The sequence below is a fragment of the Cicer arietinum genome, chromosome 4, assembly GCF_000331145.2.
Source record: "Cicer arietinum cultivar CDC Frontier isolate Library 1 chromosome 4, Cicar.CDCFrontier_v2.0, whole genome shotgun sequence".
NCBI lineage: Eukaryota > Viridiplantae > Streptophyta > Magnoliopsida > Fabales > Fabaceae > Cicer > Cicer arietinum.
In genome coordinates, this window is record NC_021163.2 from 30,797,675 (window position 1) to 30,817,951 (window position 20,277).

A 20,277-nucleotide genomic window follows, 5' to 3' on the forward strand; every position below is an offset into this window, starting at 1 on the left:
CGTTATTGGTGTATATTGAGGAATGGATTTTGATTTCTTTGAGGGTGATTTGTAAGTGGTAAAAAGACCTTTTACGAATTTTAATGGTGAAGTAGAGAGTTTAGAAGATTTTGGTGTTTAAGTCAAGGGTTTTAAGGATTTTGGTGGTGATTTAGAAGAAGGAGCAGGGCGTTTGAGTGGAGGTGGGGAACTAGATTCATCATCTAAGATGGTGTAGATAGTTGTGTCCACACTTTTGGGTTGTTTGGAGGAACCAACTCCAACCATGATTCTCATTGATCTTCGTTTAAAGTGAAAATTGTCTAATTGAGTTGAAGGTGCAAACACGAGAAAGATGGTTGAATTGTGTTTGACAAAGATGATAACTTTTTGCTGATTTGATGAAAGTTGGTTGGTTTTTATGAATTACTTAGATAAGAAGCAATCGAATTTAGAGGCAGCAAACAATGAATCATAAATAATTGGACACAAATTTATCTTGGTTCACCAGTAACTTGGTTACATCCAGTCCCATCATTCAGAAGGCTTTAGTCCACTAATTCAAATACCTTGAATTACAAAGCACGTGACCATCCAAACCAGTCTTCCCAAACAGCCTAACAATCCCAGACGTTTGGGGAACACAAACACCTTGACTCTACCAGTCAAGTCTTCTCCACACAACCTAACAACCCCAGATTGTTGAAGACACACTAACACCACAATTAGGTTTGATTTCAAAGGTTTGAAACTTGAGTAGTTGCTTCTAACAAAGCTGATAAAAAAAATAACTCACACTCTAAGAAAAAACACTTAGAATATATTTCTAACTTGAACAAGTGTTTCTCTCTTTGAACTCTAAGATGAATTTGAAATTTTGAGCTTATAAGTTCTTCTACTATTTTCTGATTTTCGATGATATTTTTCTTCAACCATAAGTACCTATTTATAGATAAAATTAATTTTTCAATTTAGTCCTTATTTGAGTACGAATTGTATCTTCATTCCTAGTGTAATCAACAATGATTTTATTCAAAAATAGTTATGAACAAGATCCTTGATAATATGTTCTTTGGCCAATTTTTTTTCCTTCTAAATCTAATATGGGAGTTCTTCTAGATTGATTATGATAGTACAGAGGCGCACCTAAGAGGGGGTTGAATTAGGTGTATATAAATTTTCTGGTTTTTAGAAACTTAGTGGATTATTTTTCTGCTTAGGATTGATGTATGTAAAAATGTAAATGGCAAAAAAATAAAGAACATAACAGTTTATCCTGGTTCCCCTTATAACCAATGGTACATCCAGTCCTCTTGCACACCACAAGAGATTTTCCACTATTGTTAGAATAAGTACAAGTCTAACCCTAGGACCTCTGTTACAACCTCCTAACAATAACCCTAAGATAGCACACCACTATCTTAGTTTACAACACTTGAAGAAAGAACGCTACTTTCCTCAATTTACAAAATAACTTGAATTGTTTACAATAGTGACTTTGACTGAGATCAAGCGTGTATAACAATTGAGTACAATGATAACAGTCTAATATAATTTCAGATACAATAGAAAATCTTTCTCAATGATATGACAATACAAAATATGAACTTGAAATATGAAAGTCAGACTTTGAATAAATCAAAACATTTCAGAAAGTTTGTTCAAAGTTGTTCTAAGATTGATGTTAAGATATTGAAAAAAAGTTATTTGTTAAGTGTGAAGCTATGAAGTATTTATACTCCTTAGGCATCACTTCAAACCAGTGACAATTGTTTCTAGAAGTTTGATGAACATATGCAATGATCCAAGTTGAATCTGAACTGAAAAATTTTATTGTTACATAGTTGTATTCGGCTACAACAGGAATATAGTCGAATACACCTCTTTGTAACGTTCATTTTTATTTGAATTTTGAAGCTTGTATTTGAATACACATTCTTGTATTCGAATACAATGTCTCGTAGTCAAATACAAAAGTCCTATTTTAGCTACTGACTTAGCAATTGTATTCGAATACGTTGGCTCGTAGTCGAATACAAATATTTAGTTTTAGCTACTGACTTGACTTTGTATTCGACTACAACATGTTGTAGTCGAATGCAACATTGATTTTTGTCAAAAACTTTATTTTCAAACATTGTTCATGCAATTTGACACTTTTGAAATTTTTTTTGATGCATATGCTAAAATGAAAGGTTCTCATGTGCATTTGAAATATATTAATATTATATTGCATCATGTACCTTACACTATAAAACATGTAGCATATTGACCATAATTGACTTTAATTGTTGACTTCTTTTTGAGCTTGCAAATTGATCACTTTCCTTGGTCTTTGTCTTCATCAAATCTTCTTGTAAATAATTCATATCTTCTAGTGATAAATCTTGATCAAATCTTCTTCAGATCTTAACCATATCTTCTTTTCAAATTGGTCAAAGATTTTCTTCAATCATAAATCTGAATCAAATCTTATTTTAGATTTTCTTCCAAAAAATTTGACATATCTTCTTTTCAACTTGGTCAATGATTTTCTTCAATCATAAATCTGTATCAAATCTTATTTTGGATTTTTTTCAAAAAAAATTAATCTTCTTTGATACCTTGTGAAGTCAAATATATTGTTCTCACGAAATACTTTTGTTAACATCAAAACTCTTAGTATAAAACCAACTTGGTTTCAACATGAGTTTATTTAGGTTTTCTGAAGATGTGGTGGGGTTTGACTTATGTTTGAGAGAATACATTGGAAGAGATGAAGAAGTACAATGGTGAGTGGAGTTAGCGAAATGGAAGGTGGAATGGTTTCAAGAGAGGATGAGAGATAATTATATAATGTGTTTTGAGAGGCAGAAACTTCTGGAGGAGTAGGACATGGTTGAGGAAATGGTGATCAAGGTGGTGAATGTGTTAAATTTCTTGGAGTTCGGTTTTTTCTTGCAAATGCTTTGGTATGAGCCATGGTTATTGAGAGAAGTGGAGAGAAAAAAAAATAGAAATGGGTTGCAGAAAATAGGAATACATAGATTTTGATGAAAAAGGAAGATGTAGTTTTTTGGGAAGAGATAAGGGAAACAGTGACGCACATGGGTATTATAGGAGTGGCTGGTTGAGAAGTGACTAGTGATATTTGGAAGAAGGAAAGTAGGTTATCTTGAGGCTAGATTAGCCGTTTTTGGAGAAAGAATGAGTCATTAATGTGCCTTTTTTGATGTGAAATTTATTTTTGATTTTTTAAATTTCACTTAAACTTGAAAATAAAAGGAGCTTGATGTGAAGAGGAAGGAAACGAAGACCATTCTCCATATTGACAAGAACATTTTGGCTAGATTTTTCAAATGAGCTAATTTTAATTTTTGTAACTTTTAGTTTTTCTTTAATAAAATTAAAATTATCTTCAACTAGAGGTTTAGTAGAGATGTTACCATTTTGGGTTTCAACAAAGATTATTTCAACTTATTTCTTGTTAACATGATCTCTAATAAAATGATGTTTTATTTCAATATGTTTTGATCTTGAATGTTGAGTTTGGTTTTTCGACAAATTTATTGCACTTGTATTTTCACAGTAAATTGGAACATTTGTATAACTTAAAGATAAGTCTTCAAGTTGATTTTTGATCCACAAGACTTTAGAGCAATAATTTGCAGCTGAGAAATATTCAGCTTCAGTTGTTGATAAGGATGTGTATTTTGTTTTGTCCATCAACAGCTTATTAAGGCTTCTCCAAGAAATTGACATTTGTTATTTTTCTTTCAATTTTATCCCCAACATAATCAGCATCACAGTAGGCTATAGGATCAAAATGAGTTCATTTGATATACCAAAGGCCAAGATCAGTAGTACTAACAAGAAAACGAAAAATTATTTTTACAACAAATAGATAAGATTATTTAGGTAGAGACACTACAAGAAAAACTGTTATTACCTACGGCAAATTTTACCTTTACCCACGGACTATCCATAGGTAACGTAAATTTACCTACGGATTACCCACGGACACGAGTTCGTAGATAAATCGCTCGTAGGAAAATAGTTACCGACGGACAAGCTGTGGGACAGACTTACCTAGGAATTGTCCGTGGGTAATATGACCCACTGAGTCTCCGTGGGTAACGTTACCCATAGATTTGCCGTAGGTTAAATAGTAGATAGTTATCGACGGAAAAGCCGTAGGTTACGTTACCCACGGATCATCCGTGACAAGTCTACTATTTTATATTTAATATTGATAATTTTATCCATGAATTGTCCGTGGGTAATGAAAAAATGATTTTAATTCTATTTTTGTTTTGTTACGGTTTCCTGTATTTTTGAATATATATTTAAAATTAATTGTAAGCATATTAAACATCATTGTCAAAACAAAGTGAAATATTATGTTAAATAGTATTTTCAAATTACACCTCCTGACTGCCACAAATTTCAAAATAAGGGCAACTTGCACTACCATTAGTTTCAAAATACACATTCTCACTACCATAACTTACACATTGTCACTACCATATTGAGACAAGACATTGACACAACCTCTAGATGGACGAGAATCTGGGACTAGACTTGCGACACCTGGTCTATAAAGTGAGGATCTATCTCCAGCACCATAGATCCTCCCTTTATTCTTCCCCCCAACAGATTGGACCCACATGTCTAAGCGAGCTTCCGCATTAACCACTTGGCTACAACTACTAGACGCTTCCCCATTTTTGGAAGCTTGTTGCAACTTACCTTGATATGTTTCCTACTCAAATAGAAAATGATTTAACATAATCAAATTACTTAACATAATCAAATTACTTTTCCAAGAAATACAAGTGAAAGAATGAATGAATGATTTAATATTTCTTACATATGTTTTTTGTGCTCTTTCATCAACCCAAGAGTTGTCCTTCTTCTTAGTGTGAGTTTTTAAAAAGACCTCATCCAATGTGGGGTCTCTACCTAACTCTTCAGCCTTACAAAAAATAAAAAACAACATAACCGTGAGTCACATTTCAGCAACAAAGGAAACAACAAAATATTTCAGCAAAATAACTCTATGCATTTTGAAACAACAACACAACAAAACAATAAAAATAGCAAATAGTAGGTATGTCCTTAATATAAAAAGTGTACCAATCGAATGGTATGTTCAGCAATGGATATAGATCCACCAGTATGGACAGCTCCTCCTTTAGAAGAAGCACGATTTTTCTTAGCTTGATTTGATATCTTCTTAAACGACGGATCCATCCATATCTTCTCAAGATCATTCCAAACAGTTTCTCCCATCCAAGTTGGACACTTACGCTTCTTTCTCGCTTGCATCAACATATCAGAAAGACGCATTGATCCTTTTGTATTGAAGATATTCTTAATTTGAAAATTGTGCTCAGGCAACTAAGCAACTTTCTCCTGCAACATTACATTACAAATAAATTATAATGTTGCAATTAGCATCCACACAATAGTTCAACTCATTAACAATATATATAACTTAATCTTACACCAAATTTGTCGAACCAACGTTCCAAATTTAATTCTGGGATTGCTCCCCAACTAGGATACGGATCAACATATTGTGATGTAATGACTGAGGTGAGGGCCTTGGAGGCCACCCTACACGGTAACCACCTGCAAACAATTTAAAAAAAAATAACTTCAAATGAACCATAATCCTTATGTAGTAATGAAAAGTTAATCCTTATGTAGTTACATACCCTCGACCATCTGGCCATATCATTGTTCTCCCATCAGGCGCAACCCCATGACTAGAATCTGCACATCTTGACCCTTGAGTCTTATTACCAATAACAAGCGATATTGAAGGTGGTGGATTAGCGGAAATTGAAGTATGTCGTGAAGCAACTGATGTTAATGGTTGTGACGGTGAACACTCAACAGTCGGGGAAATGTTGTCTTTTGGGACAAAATTTGGTGTGGGCATCATCACTATAATTGGTTCAGATTGATGCACCTTATTAGGTGGGAGTGGAAGCACTGCAGCTTGTTGGGTAGGAGGCTTAACATGTTGTTGGGTGGGATGTCGCACATATTGTGAGGTTGGTGTAGTGGCATTGGCATCTAGTGGAAAATGATCAATTGTTGCTTGTACCTGCTGAGCTGCTTGAGTTACCTTATGCGGTAAAATCATGCGATTTTTCTTCAAAGGAAGCTTGAGTCTAATCTTTTTTTTTTGGAGTCATCTATAAAAAATAACATAAATAAAAACAATTAGCACACACAATAGTAAACACAATTCAAGATTATCAACTCTACAACATTAAAGAACTTGAATCTAAAACTAATATATCAAAAGGTAGAATATGAAGATTTATACAAACAATCAACTACTATTTATACTTACTAAAAATTCAAATGTCAATTGAAAAATCATCCCCATCTTCATCATCCATATCACTATCATTATCAATTGGAATATTTGGAACAAACGTTACATTGACTTCTTCATCGCTATGTGTTTCATCATGCAAGCCAACCATTTCTTCAATTTCAGTTAATTGTTCAACATGTGCCATATCTTCATCTTGATATGGCATGTCCTCATCGGCTCCATCCACCTCTACATGACCCATAGGCTTTGTTTTGATAACTGCAGCCCAGTGACGCTTATCAGTTCGCATTTCAGGATAGGGTACATAATACACCTGTCTAGCTTTTTGTGCAATTATGAAGGGATCATAGAGATCTTATTTTCGATTCATCTTGATATCTACAATATCATATTGTGGATGAACTTTGGTTCCTCTGTTCCGTCTAGGATCAAACCATTGGCAATAAAACAAGGCTACTTTGTGAGGCAATTTGTAATACTCCAACTCGAAGATATGTTGGATGACTCCATAGAAATCATCTTCCCCTCCTCCAGTAACCCCTTTCACATAAACTCCACTATTTATGGTTTTCTTACCCTGAGACCAAGCTTTTGTGTGAAATTTGTACCCATTAATGTAATACTTGTGCCAAGTTTTAACCATTGAGTTAGGACCCCAAGCTAATGATAACAAGTTAGGGTCAGTCACGCCATTTTCCTTGTCAATGGCCTATACAAACATGATATTCACAATAGTTAGGTGAGAAGTTCTAATTTATTTGCAACAAACTTCAATAAAGCACTTACATACGCACGAAACCATTCTGGGAATTCTCCATGTATACGAGTTTGAGATATAGGATCTTCTTCAAGAATGGAATTAGAGTGCAAAAAGGCGCTGTCAATAATGAGAGAATTGTTATTACATGTATTTGGTAATTATGTGGGGTGTGTGCTTACATACTACTTACTCAATATATGGCTTGACCTCGTTGCAATTGATGAGGATGTGTACATGAGCAGACCTTCTTTCAGCATCACTCAACCAATGTGTTTGGGCCTTCCCACTAGGACGTCCTAATTGATTGCTAATTGACAGTGTTGTTGTGACAACATCATTTAATTTTGCACCTTCATTACGTTGGCTTCTATTAAACAAAGAGATTGTTTTGAAATAGTGGGAACAAAAATATGTTGTCTCTCGATGTAAGTATGACATACATATTGAGCCTTCCACTCTAGCCTTGTTTTTCACTGTGCGCTTAAAATCACCCATCATTCTGGAAAAGTGAGAGCAATAACTTAATAAAAGTGGAAATATTTAGAAAAAAAATGAACCCGTTAAAGGTGAATATAAATTACCTTTCAAATGGATACATCCATCGATATTGAACTGGACCACCACGTTTTGCCTCATACGGGAGGTGAATTGGAAGATGCTCCATTGAATCAAAGAATCCTGGTGGAAAGATTCTTTCAAGTTTGCATATGATGAATGGAATATTTTCACCCAATTTGACCAATTCATCATGTCTTAAGGTATTGCTGCACAAGCCCTTAAAGAATTGACTTAATTCTGTTAATGGTTTCCACACATGGTCAGGCAATGAACTAAATGCAAATGGAAGCAAACACTCCATAAATACATGACAATCGTGGCTTTTCATCCCATTCATTTGTCCTCTATTAACATTTGCACATCTTGCCAAGTTAGAAGCATACCCATCTGGCATCTTAAGCTCCTTTATCCATTTACAAACTTTCTTTGCCTCACTAGACGTAAGACAATAATTTGCCTTAGGTTTTTTCATTTTTCCATTGTTATGTGGAACCAACTCCAGGTCGCTACGTTGGCAAATGATGGCCAAGTCCATTCGTGCTTTTTCATTGTCCTTAGTCTTGTTCTTAACATTCATGACAGTGTTAAACACATTATCAAAGAAGTTTTTTTCTATGTGCATGACATCTAAATTATGCCTTAATAAATTATCTTTCCAGTATGGAAGATCCCAAAATATGCTTCGTTTAGTCCAATTATGGCTAACTCCATATCCAGACAATTTAGTATGTGCATTATCTATCACTCGTGGAATATTGTGAACCAAACCCCAAACTTCTTCACCATTCAATATTGGAGGAGGTTCATCCTTCACAACCCTATTTTTAGTGAACCCTTTTTTACTTCTTCTAAATGCATGATTATGAGGTAAGAAACGACGGTGACAATCAAACCATGACTTTTTTCCACCGTATTTTAAAGTAAAAGCCTTATTTCCATCCATACACACCGGACATGCCAACTTACCTTGGGTACTCCATCCAGATAACATGCCATAAGCAGGAAAATCGTTAATTGTCCACATTAAGGTTGCCCTCATTACAAAGTTTTGTTTCATGGAAATATCATAAGTCAAAGCCCCTTCACTCCACAATTGTTGAAGCTCGTCTATTAATGGTTGTAAATACACATCAATGTTTGCTTTTGGGTTAGATGGTCCAGGTATGAGACAAGTCAAAAACATGAATGGTTTAGTCATGCACATTTCGGGCGGGAGATTATACGGGGTCACAACAACAGGCCAACAAGAATATGGGGATGAAGATGCCTGAATGTATGGCGTGAAGCCATCAGAACATAACCCAAGCCTTACATTTCTTGGTTCATTTGCGAAGTCTGGATACCTTGCATCAAAATGATTCCAAGCTTCCCCATCAGATGGATGACGTAAAATGCCTGAACTTGATCTATTATGTTGATGCCATCTCATTTGGGCAGCAGTTTCCGTTGATGCATACAATCTTTTTAACCTAGGAGTGATTGGCATATAGAACATCCTCTTAACTGGAATGTCTTTGTGGTTACCTATCCCAGGCTTACGAGGAACATATCGGGGTTCATGACAAAACCTACACTCTATATCTGCACTATTCTCTTTGTAGTACAACATGCACCCTTTAACACAACAATCAATTTTCTCAGACTTCAATCCTAGCATTGTCACCAGTTTTTTCGCTTGGTAAAAAAATTTTGGAAGTGAATCCTTAAAAGGACACACATCTACAAGCATGGTTGCAAATAAATCAAGACATTTCTGCGGAACATTCCAATTTGATTTGCAAGCTAAAAGTTTCACGCATATTGAAAGTTTTGAATCAGAAGCCCCCTCATATAAGGGTTTGTTTGCAGCAGTTAACAAATCATAAAAGTCTTGAGCATCCTCATTTGGAGGCTCTTCATTAATCTCTTCCTCGTTGCCCTCATCACCCATATTTTGGAAGTCATAAGTTGGACCAAATGCATCATCGACCATATGTTGCATTAACGTAAATGGATCATCGTTATCAATATATCCACTACTACTTGGAACATTTTCTGGGTCAACATGTGGAGCTTCTTCACCATGCTGAGTCCAATACCAATAATTTGGTTGGAACCCAAACCTATACAAGTGAAGTTTGACTTAACTTGCAGATAATACACCGCTACACATACAATTGTGACAAGGACATCTGATGCCACCATCTTCTACAAACTGATTACGACTTATTGCCTTTGTTATAAACTCTTCAACACCTTTTGCAAATGCTGGTTTCAACCCCCCTCGTTGAACATAAAGTCTATCATATACCCAACTACGATATGGGTGGTAGCCATCCATACTTTGAAGGACAAACAAAGAATTGAGGAGCAACGGAACTGCTAACATAATGTAAAATAGAATAGTATAGTAAAATAAAATCAAAAGGATAATTCACATCAAATAGAATAGTATAGTATAGTAAAATCAAATAGAATAGTATAGTTAAATCAACTCAAATCAAATCAGGACTCAATTTATTGAAACAAGGAAGCAAATGCAAATGTATCATTATAGCAAATTATTGCAACTTTCACTTGTCTTTTTTGACACACACATTAATCATGTTTTGCCCATTCAATATTTACTATCACAATTTTTATTTCAACCGCTTGGACCACTTTTTTTAATTATTTATGAATTGAACTAGACTCATGTGATACTTAGTTCATTGAGCACCAAAAATGATGGGAATGAAACATACCGGCTTGCTTGCAGTGCTTCGTCTTCACTACCAACTATTAGGGATATAATGGGACTTGTAACCGGAATTCCTATTAGCAAATGAAACTCCTAACAGCAGCTGCAAAATTGAAAGTCCTGTTAGCAAATGAAAGTCCTGTTAACAAGAAAGAATCCCGTGAAGTCACAATACACCATACAAAGGTGTTAACAAGACAGTAAAAATTCAAATATATTTTCACACAATCCTTAGAAAAATAATGTCCACACAAATTTTGACTACTTATAGAGGGAATTATGATACTTTTGAGAGAACTCGGGAAGAACAAATTAAAAACCAACAAAAAGCATTACAGGCACATAAGCATCAAGAAACAATACTAACTTGAAGGTGCGAGTATAATAGTAAGAAAATCACAGCTGTTTTTTGTGAAGTTAATTGCAGCTTAACCTGTCTCAGCAAGCTAATTAAGGAGCTTAAATTAGTAATCCATAGTTGTACCTATATATTGCAATTATAAGTGTTGAAAAGTGGCTCCGACTTCACCTGCATCCCTGAGTTGCTTTTCCATCCTTTTTATTATTTTGCAGAGCAAAACATTGTTTTCTTGTAGCAAGCTAAAGCTTAGTAAGCTTTAGCTTGAGGGGGAGTGTTAGAATATTAGAAAATATCTTATAATATCTTTTATATTATATTAGAGTATCTTGAGTTATTTTCTATGACCAATTTATAATCATAGAGAATCTTAGAATATCTCTTATTATTATTATGATTTATTCCTAATTTAGGATTTAGTCTATGTTTCTCTATAAATAGAGATTAGTATTGAGTCTATTGTAATCAAATTAGCATTAAGCTATTATCAATAATATTCAAATCCTTATTATTTTCTTTTCTCCTTTTCTCTAAAACCCCACACTTCCAACATGGTATCAGAGCCTATTTCGATCCTCCTTGAACAATCTTGTCGTTGTTCCGCTGCTAAGTTCCCAACAGTTTGGGAATATAATTCTAGTTTCTCTTTTCTAGCATGATCATTCATTTTTCTGATTACTATCACTTCCGTCCACAATCGTCGTTGTTGCCCCGTCTGCTACTGCCGCCGCCGCTGTTTGCTGCTGCTGCCTGCCGTCGCTGCTAGAAAAGTTTTCCGAAACAACAACAGTCTCTCCTGTTTTGGATGCATTTTCTCACTTCGGTTGTCGATTATGGCTTCGTTTCATTAGAGTCGCGCTGCTTCCTCTTTGGTGTTTGTCATGCAATTTAGTTCTTACTAATAGATCACAACAGTGGCTTCTATTCCCACCGATGATCATTCCGGTGGTGTCCCTTTTCCCACTGATGAATCATATTAGTGATGACTTATTTTCCCATTGATGATTATTCTGACGATGTCTTTTATTTTTATGACTCACACTTTAGCATGACAATTTGTCCCAGATGCACTGGCCCCATCTTTGTCCCAGATGTACTGGCCTTGCCTTTCTCTCCTTGAAGCACGCCTCTCCAATATTATTGGTTTAAAGCTTCCAAATGCAGTTTTTAGAAGAACGGACCTCGCTTTGTTCAATTGCTTGCCATGAATTTCTCTCAGGCTGATGATCAATCAGACTATCTGGCTAGGCTATATTTATAGCAATTCTCTCCGACTTCGCATGCATCCCTGAGTTGCCTCTCCATATTTTTTATTATTTTGTGGAGCAAAATATTTTCTTGTAGCAAGCTAAAGCTTAGTAAGCTTTAGCTTGAGGGGGAGTGTTAGAATATTAAAAAATATCTTATAATATCTTTTATATTATATTAGAGTATCTTAAATTATTTCTTAGGATCAATTTATAATTATAGAGATATCTTAGAATATCTCTTATTATTATTATGATTTATTTCTAATTTAGGATTTAGTCTATGTTTCTCTATAAATAGAGATTAGTATTGAGTCTATTGTAATCAAGTCAGCATTAAGCTATTATCAATAATATTCAAACCCTTATTATTTTCTCTCCTCATTTTCTCTAAAATCCCACAACTTCAACATTTACTATACTGTATGCTGTATGCCATTATTCTTTGCCATTATTCTATTTCTAATTTTCTGTTTACAAGTATAATTTGTATGTTGTATGCCATTATTCTTTGTGCAGTATCATGTATGTTTTGAAAAGATATTAAATTTGATGTATTTTATTATAGGTACTATGACTGGAGCTTGGTCGATACATTGACCTGGTCTGTTTTTGTTATTCTATATTTGGTTGTACAAAACTGCAACTAACTGCCATAACAGAAAACTGCAACTAACTTTTCTAAAGCTATGAGCAACTCTAACTTAAACCCTATAACAACTCACTTCACTTGATTGTAACAAAAACAGCAAGTAATTCAATATCAGATAGCAGTGAAAAATCACAATACACGTTGCATTCATCTTCCATTAATGAAACATAGTTTGAATATGGAAGAATCAGATAGCAGCTAGTAAACGTAATAATCAAAACAACCTCAAATTCAGATTTTCTAAAAAATATATGATGGAGATCGAGATGGAACAAGAACTAACACATGCTAGAAATCAACAGTTAAACATGAACACAGTACCTAACTATCCTAATTGAACATGAACAGCAATCAAGTTAGGGTTTTCAATACAAATTGGGGCTTTTTCAGTAAGACTCGATTTCAGTAAAAATTGATTTCAGAAAATGAAAAGATATTAAAGGAAGATAACTTACCTTAAGAGATAGCGATCGTCACGGTGGAGCGAAGCAGGGATGCGGAGGGTTCGGACAAGAAGAAGGAGCGAAGCGAAGCAGCTCGAACTTGGGATGCGGAGGAACGACACGGGCTTTGGGATGCGAACAAGAAGAAGGGAGGGAAGAAGGCGATTCGGACAAGGGAGATTCGAACAAGAAGAAGGGAGGGAAGAAGGCGATTCGGACAAGAAGCCGATTTCTGGGTATCAAGGGGTTAGGGAAGAAGGCGATTTCTGGGTATGAAGGGGTTAGGGAAGAAGGCGATTTCTGGGTATGGGTTAGGGAAGAAGGCGATTTCTGGGTATGAAGGGGTTAGGGAAGAAGGCGATTTCTGGGTTTACAATTTCTGGGTATGAGAAATTTCTGGGTATTGAGAAATTTCTGGGTTTTGGAAGGCAGCCTATGTTAACACTACTAAAATTAATAAAATTAATTTAGTTTCTATTGGGGACCTTTTTTAAAAAATTAAACAGAAATTTTTTATAAAAAATAGACATTACCTACGGATAAGCCGTAGGTAAAATAATACGAAAATTTTTGGCAAAATTTAAGTTAGGATTGTATTTTTTTTTTCATTACCCACGGATTTTTTAATTTTACCCACGGAATTACCGTGGTAATTAATTAAAAAAAAAAGTTTATTTTAAACAACAATACACACGGTTTTTCCGTGGGTAACAACTAATTTACCCACGGATTCTGATCCGTGGCTAATTTTCCGTAGGTATTCAAATGTTTTCTTGTAGTGAGATTGAAATCTAGCATATAATCCTACTGCAAAAACAATGTTTGGCCTCCTACCAAATACAAATAACAATGAACCTATCATTTCTCTATATTCCTTTTCAAAGATGGATTTTCCTTGTTCATCTTTGTCCAAATTTGAAGACGGATGCATGGGAGTTACTATTTGGGCTTCATTCATTTTGTATTTTTTTGGAAGATCTTTGATATATTTCTCTGAGAACTAAAAATTCCATTTTCATATTGTTTGATTTGCAAGCCAAGAAAGTATCTCAATTATCCCATCATACTCATTTCAAATTCACTTTGCATGAGATTTGAAAATTCCTCACACATTTTCTCATTTGTTGATCTAAAATGATATCCTCAACATATACTTGAACAATTAATAAATTAGTTTTATCAGTTGTCTAAAGAGTGTAGTATCAATCTTGTCTCTGAAAAAATAATTTTTTGTTAAAAAGGAACTTAGTTTTTATACCAGTCTCTAAGGGATAATTTCAGTCCATGTAGAGCTTTAGTAAGTTTAAAGACATGGTTTGGTTTCCTTTTATCTTCGAAACCAGGAGGCTGATGAACATATACTTGTTCATTTAGAAAACTATTTAAGAAATAACTTTTAAAATCTATTTGAAATTAGTAAGCTTATGAGACGCATATGCAAGAAGGATTCTTATAGCTTATAACCTTTCAACTAGAGCAAAAGTTTCACCGTTATCAATATCTTCTTGTTGATTATAACCTTGAGCCATCAGCCTTGCTTTATTTCTTATTACTTTTCCTTATTCATCCAGTTTGTTTCTAAACACCCATCTTGTGCCAATAATTGTTTGATTTTGAAGATTTGAGACAAGTGTCCAAACTTGGGTTTTCTCAAATTGGAGAAGTTATTTTTGCATTGCTTTAACCCATGAATTATCAACTATGGCTTATTTGATTGATTCTGGTTCCATTTGAGAGATAATTGACATGTTGTTGTTGTTGTTGTTGTTGTCATCTTTAAAATACATTATTGTTCTAATGTTATCAAATGTGTTTCCTACAACTTTCCAGCTTCGTGGAGGAGTTTGAGATAGAGATTGATGATCAATCTCGTTTTTCTGAGAAATTATCTACTGTTGTTGCTTAGATTGTTTTTCTTTTTCATCATGTATTTTTTGTATATCAAGATTATAAAATTCATCAAATAGCACATGCATACTTACATCTATAGTTTTTGTTCTTAGATTATATATACGATAACCTTTGGAATTAGTAGAATATCATAAGAAGATAGCTTTGTGTTATTTAGCATCAAACTTTTCTAGATTTTCTTTGTTATTTAAGATACAACAAGAGCAACCAAAAACATGAAAATATGAGATATTTGGCTTCGTGTTTTTCCATAATTAATAAGATGTTTTGTTGATAATTTTTCTTACTAATACACGATTTTAAATGTAACAAGAAGTATTAATTTCTTCATCCCAGAGATGTTTCTTAACATTTGATTCTTCCAAGATGGTTCTGGCCATTTCTTGTAAAGTTCTATTTTTTCTTTCAACAACTCCATTTTGTTGAGGAGTTCTTGCACAAGAGATATTGTGAGAAATACCATTTTCATCAAAAAAAAAGTTTTTAAAAGAAGCATTTATGAAGTACCCATGTATAACGTGAAAAATCATGAACAATAACAAATTTGTGTCTCTTTCCTCCTAAGCTTGTAGTTTTGATAAGACCAAAGAGGTCAATGTGAAGTAATTCAAAGGCTTTTGAGTTGAAATAAAATCTTTTGAATGAAAACTACTTTTTGAATTGTTTTCCTTTAGTACAAGATTCACAAATTTTATCTTTGTCAAAATTGATTTTTGAAAGGCCTCTAACAAGATCAAGTTTGGATAATTTTGATATTGTTTTCATGCTAACATGCCCAGTTCATTTGTGTCATATCCACTTATCATTGTTTATGGACATAAAACATGATTCAGTGGGTAATTCTTCTAGATATAAAACATATAGATATTTCTTTCTCGACCGAGAGAAAATAATTTTTCCAGAAGATGCTTGCTTGACTTCACATGAGTTTGGTTTAAAAACAACTTCAAAACCATTATTACACAGTTGACTAAGGCTTTTAGTATATTATGTTTTAAACCTTCAACATATTGAACATAAACTATTTTTGTAGAGTTTTCTTTACCTAATATACCTTTACCTTTGATCTTTTCCTGATCATTATTCCCAAAAGTTACATATCCTCCATCTTTCATGACAAAGGAGTGAAAATATTGTCTATCATCTGTCATATGTCTCAAGCAGTCTTTCATGACAAAGTTACATTTTGTTTTTCATTTATCTTCTTTTCTTTCTGACACAAAAAAGTGTTCATAGAGTTTTTCTTTCGAGATTTATCAAAATCAAATCCAGCTTTATCAAATATTCCTACTTGAGATCCCATAATTTTTTGGAAAGTTTCAGTGGATTTATAAAGTTTGACAAATCATTTTTCAGATTCTCAATTTCTATTTTGAGCAGAACGTTCTTCATACTTGGTTTTTTTAGATATTTTAATATGAGAATCATGTAAGCTTTGAATGACTTTTCTAATTTCATCATTCCAGGCTTGGGCTTTCTCTTTTTCTTTTTCTTTTTCTTTTTTTTTTTCTTTACAAACTTGCTCTTTTAATGAACAACATTTTATAGCAAGAAAGTTTTAGCCATTTAACAGATTATCAAATTATTTTTCCATTTGTTCACATAAAGGATAAAGCTCATAAATGGTTACCTCATTGTTTTTTGCGTTTTCCTCTAGGCACATGTTGGCTTCTTCATTTTCTTGTGTCTGATTCTTTAGAAACATCCCAAGTGAGCATCGTGGATTTTTTCTAGAATGGAAATCTTTTTGGTGCCTTTTTGTTTAAAGGGCATTTTATTTCTTCTGAATCTTCTCTTTCATCATGTAACGAAGATGAGTTTTCTTAAAGATTTTGTGAAGCTTTTTAAAGTTATTGTTTTGCCTCTCTTTGTTGTTTTATTATCTTGCAGCAGTACATCATGAGCTCTTAAAGTTCTAATGAGTTTTTCTAATTCGAGGGTCTCAAGATTTTTGGCATGACTTATGGTTCTGACCATTGATCTCCATATGATAGGGAGACATCTCATAATTTTTCTTACTCTGTCTAGAATTGAATATGCCTTGCCAAAACAAAGCATTTCATTTACTATGGTTGTGAATCTTGAATACATTTCATCGGTATTTTCTCCTTCATTCATCTCGAATTATTCAAATTTTCATAGACCAATATAAATTCTTGTTTATTTGACATGATTTATTCCTTCATGATGATTTTGTAATGTATCCCATACTTTTTTGGTCGTATCACATTAATCAACTCTTTCATTTTCTTCCCTGCTCAAAGCACAAGACAAAATTAATTGAGTTTCAGAGTTTAGAAGTATCTTAGCTTTTTTCAACAGATGTTGTTTCACATAGATCAAGTCTTGGTATGAAAGTTTCATCTCTTATGATGTGTCACATTCCTATATCATGTGATTTAAGGAATAGTAGACTTTTTTCTTTCCCATAGTAGTAACCTGGCTATCAAAATGAGGTGGTTTATTTGATGATCTTCCTTGAACAATATAATTGGCTTTTGACATTGCTTCCTAAATCTTCTCCGCTAACACTTTTTAGGTGTTTAACCTTAGAGTCAGGGCTCTTCTACCAATTGAAGTAGCAATATCAATCACAAGGAAGAGTGTTTTGAATTGTTATCCCTTTTCAAAATGTTAATTCTTTCTTTTAATTTAAATTAACTCAAAAGATAAACTTGAGAGAAAGAGCACTAGTGGAAACTACACCTTTCTAGGTGACAACTTAACATCTTTGTAAAGTAAGAGACAAAGCACCATTGTCATGTCAATAGCAGATGTTGAGTAGAGTTCAGTAGCTGGATGCAGTTCTCAACTACTTTAGATGAAACATCAACTTGAAGACTACAAAATCTTAGAGTCCAACATTCTCATCTATTGTGATAACACTTATGCCATTTTCCTAACCAAAAACCCTATACTTCATTCTATATCTAAACACATAGAAATCAAACACCACTTCATTAAAGACTTTGTTCAAAAAGGGATTTTGTAGACATTGAACACCAATGGGTTGACATATTGACCAAACCACTACTTGAAGATAGGTTTGACTTCTTCAATAAAAACCTAAATCTTACCTTCATACCTGACTGATTTTTGATAACTTCAAACTAGTTTAGCTCTACAAAAGTTTTTATATTTTCTGGTAATATATTCATGTTATTAAAAAAATTAGAGCTCCTTTCACTTTCAAGTCTTTCTCTTTGATGACAAAAGGGGGAGAAAGATATTTGATAAAATGGGGAGAAAATGATAAAAGGGGAGAAAGATATTTCTTTGACTTCTCCTAAGTTAGGGGGAGTCAAAGAAATATAAGGAAAAATTATTATAAAAAATTCAAGTTTTGTCATCATCAAAAGGGGGGAGATTGTTGGAACCAAGTTTGTTTTATACTTAAGCCTTCTTATGCCAATTATACAGATAACTTAAATTGTCTTTTATAGAGGTGAGCAACTCTTAATCAAATGTTTCTTTAGTTGCATACATATGCTTAAAAGACCATTCAACATATTTTAACTTATAACGTGGATCAAAAATTACCCCAAAATACAACAGCTGATTTATTTTTTCTACATTTCCTCAATACTTTTCATATTTTGCCATCACATCCACACCCACATTAGCAAAAATAGTATTTAAATTCAAAGAAGCAAAATCTATCCCACAATAGATTGCAGACATTTGGTGAAAACTTGTATGAATACTCACAAGTTGTGAGGTAGAAAACACCTTTGTAGCCTCATAAAATAACTTCAAAAAAGTTGCAAAGGCCCGAGCAATATCTCAATCAAAACTACTTGGGGGACCAGCTCTCCAAAAAAACTCCTTGTAACTAGAATCCTCTTCTTCAAGTTTTTCAAAGGCTACTTGAAACTTATCAGCAGCCTCCAACATCAAGTAAGTAGAGTTCCATCGATTGGAAACATCAAGAGAAACTAGTTTTTTGCGAGAAATTCTAGCAAATTATATACATTCCTTAAACTTGACATCCCTATGAGGTGAGAATTTAACAAACCTAACAACATTCCTAATGGCAGAGATGGACAAGTGTTTCTCTGTCTATCTGTCATTTACAACCAAATTTAAAATATGTGCACAACACCTCATGTGGAAAAATTCACCATCCCCCAACAACCCATTCGTATTTTTAACTTTTTTTCTTCAAAAGTGTCACTGCTATATCATTAGATGAAGCATTATCAATCGTTATTGACGACATGTTTCGAATTCTCCAATCCTTTAAAACTTCTTCTATCTTTTTTGTAAGACCCATAATTTTAAAGTACCCTTTTATGTATTTTTGGTATATTTTGGATTTTGGCTCGGAGGCTTTTAAGCCAAAGTTAATAATATTTTGGAGTTTTATAATCAAAAAGATATTTCGATGCCAATTAGAATTTCTCGTCGATAAATAAATTGAAATTAACTGTGGTAAATACTTTACGGTTAATTTAAGGCGTTTCGGGTGAAACGGTAATTTAATAAATATCTAGATTTTGAGATATTTGTTAAGTTATATTTATTATATTTATATATGTTTGTTTGGAGGGAAAAAGAAAGGAAAACTAGAAGGAAGGAAAAGGAAACGAAAATAGTATATAAAGGAAGGAAGGAAAAAGGAAGAAAGGAAAAACAAAGGAAAGAAATAGAAAGGAAGGAAAATCTCAAATTCCATCTCCTTCCTCTGAACATCTCACGTGAAAACCAAAAATCCATCCTTCTCCATTTTTCGTTTTCGTTGCTTCCTTTTCTTCAAAGTTAGTGACCCAAGGTTGGGTGTGAGTTAGACCAAGGTTTTCGTAACTCCACTCTTCCTCTTTGATTCGAAAACGAAGAAAAACGGTTTTGAGATCCAAACACAAACCCCTCCGTTTCTTCTAGATCCAAACCTCATTTCTCGAAGAGACAGAAGGGAAAGTTGCTCACCACCATGCTACGGTGCTAGTGAACTAATTTGGAAGCGGCGTTGCGAGCGGAGATTTTACCGGAATTACTCGTGGTACCGGAAACGCGCGTTAAAGCTAACGTTGAGGTAAGGGCTCCTTCCAAACTTCTAGCTTGCATTAGGGACTTATCTGTAGTTGTGTGGGAAGGAATTTGTTAGGGTTAAATGTATCGATTTGGGGAAAAACGAAACTAGTGCGTTATGGGTAAAAACCTTAGAGTTAGGTTTTGTTTATAGTGATGAATGTTTCGTGGTAAATGAATTTGAATGTCATTGTGTATGATTATGGGTAAATGAAACTTGATGTTTGTTAATTGGTGTGGTTGTTGTGAATTATGGTTTGAATGTGAAAGTATGTTTGAATTTGTTTC

The 20,277-nt window shown here is 33.8% G+C and overlaps 1 protein-coding gene across 1 annotated transcript; it reads right to left on the reverse strand.

The window, feature by feature from the left end:
- Positions 1 to 6,668: 6,668 nt before the first annotated feature.
- On the reverse strand, positions 6,669 to 9,999 carry LOC101496630 (uncharacterized). The gene is made up of 5 exons (XM_004514822.1): positions 9,827 to 9,999; positions 7,655 to 9,733; positions 7,264 to 7,572; positions 7,100 to 7,190; positions 6,669 to 7,022 (listed from the first exon to the last, which is right to left on the reverse strand). The coding sequence occupies exons 1-5, from the start codon at positions 9,997 to 9,999 to the stop codon at positions 6,669 to 6,671; spliced, it is 3,006 nt and encodes a 1,001-aa protein (XP_004514879.1).
- Between the last annotated feature and the right edge of the window lie 10,278 nt (positions 10,000 to 20,277).

Bases quoted from the DNA above. Each gene is read 5' to 3' on its own strand.
- LOC101496630 (XM_004514822.1), bottom strand. From the start codon at position 9,999: ATGTTAGCAGTTCCGTTGCTCCTCAATTCTTTGTTTGTCCTTCAAAGT. The intron at 9,734-9,826 runs GTTTGTAGAAGA...TCACTTGTATAG, and splicing joins AAGGCAATAAGTCGTAATCA to GTTTGGGTTCCAACCAAATT. The intron at 7,023-7,099 runs GTAAGTGCTTTA...ATGTTTGTATAG, and splicing joins CAGAATGGTTTCGTGCGTAT to GCCATTGACAAGGAAAATGG.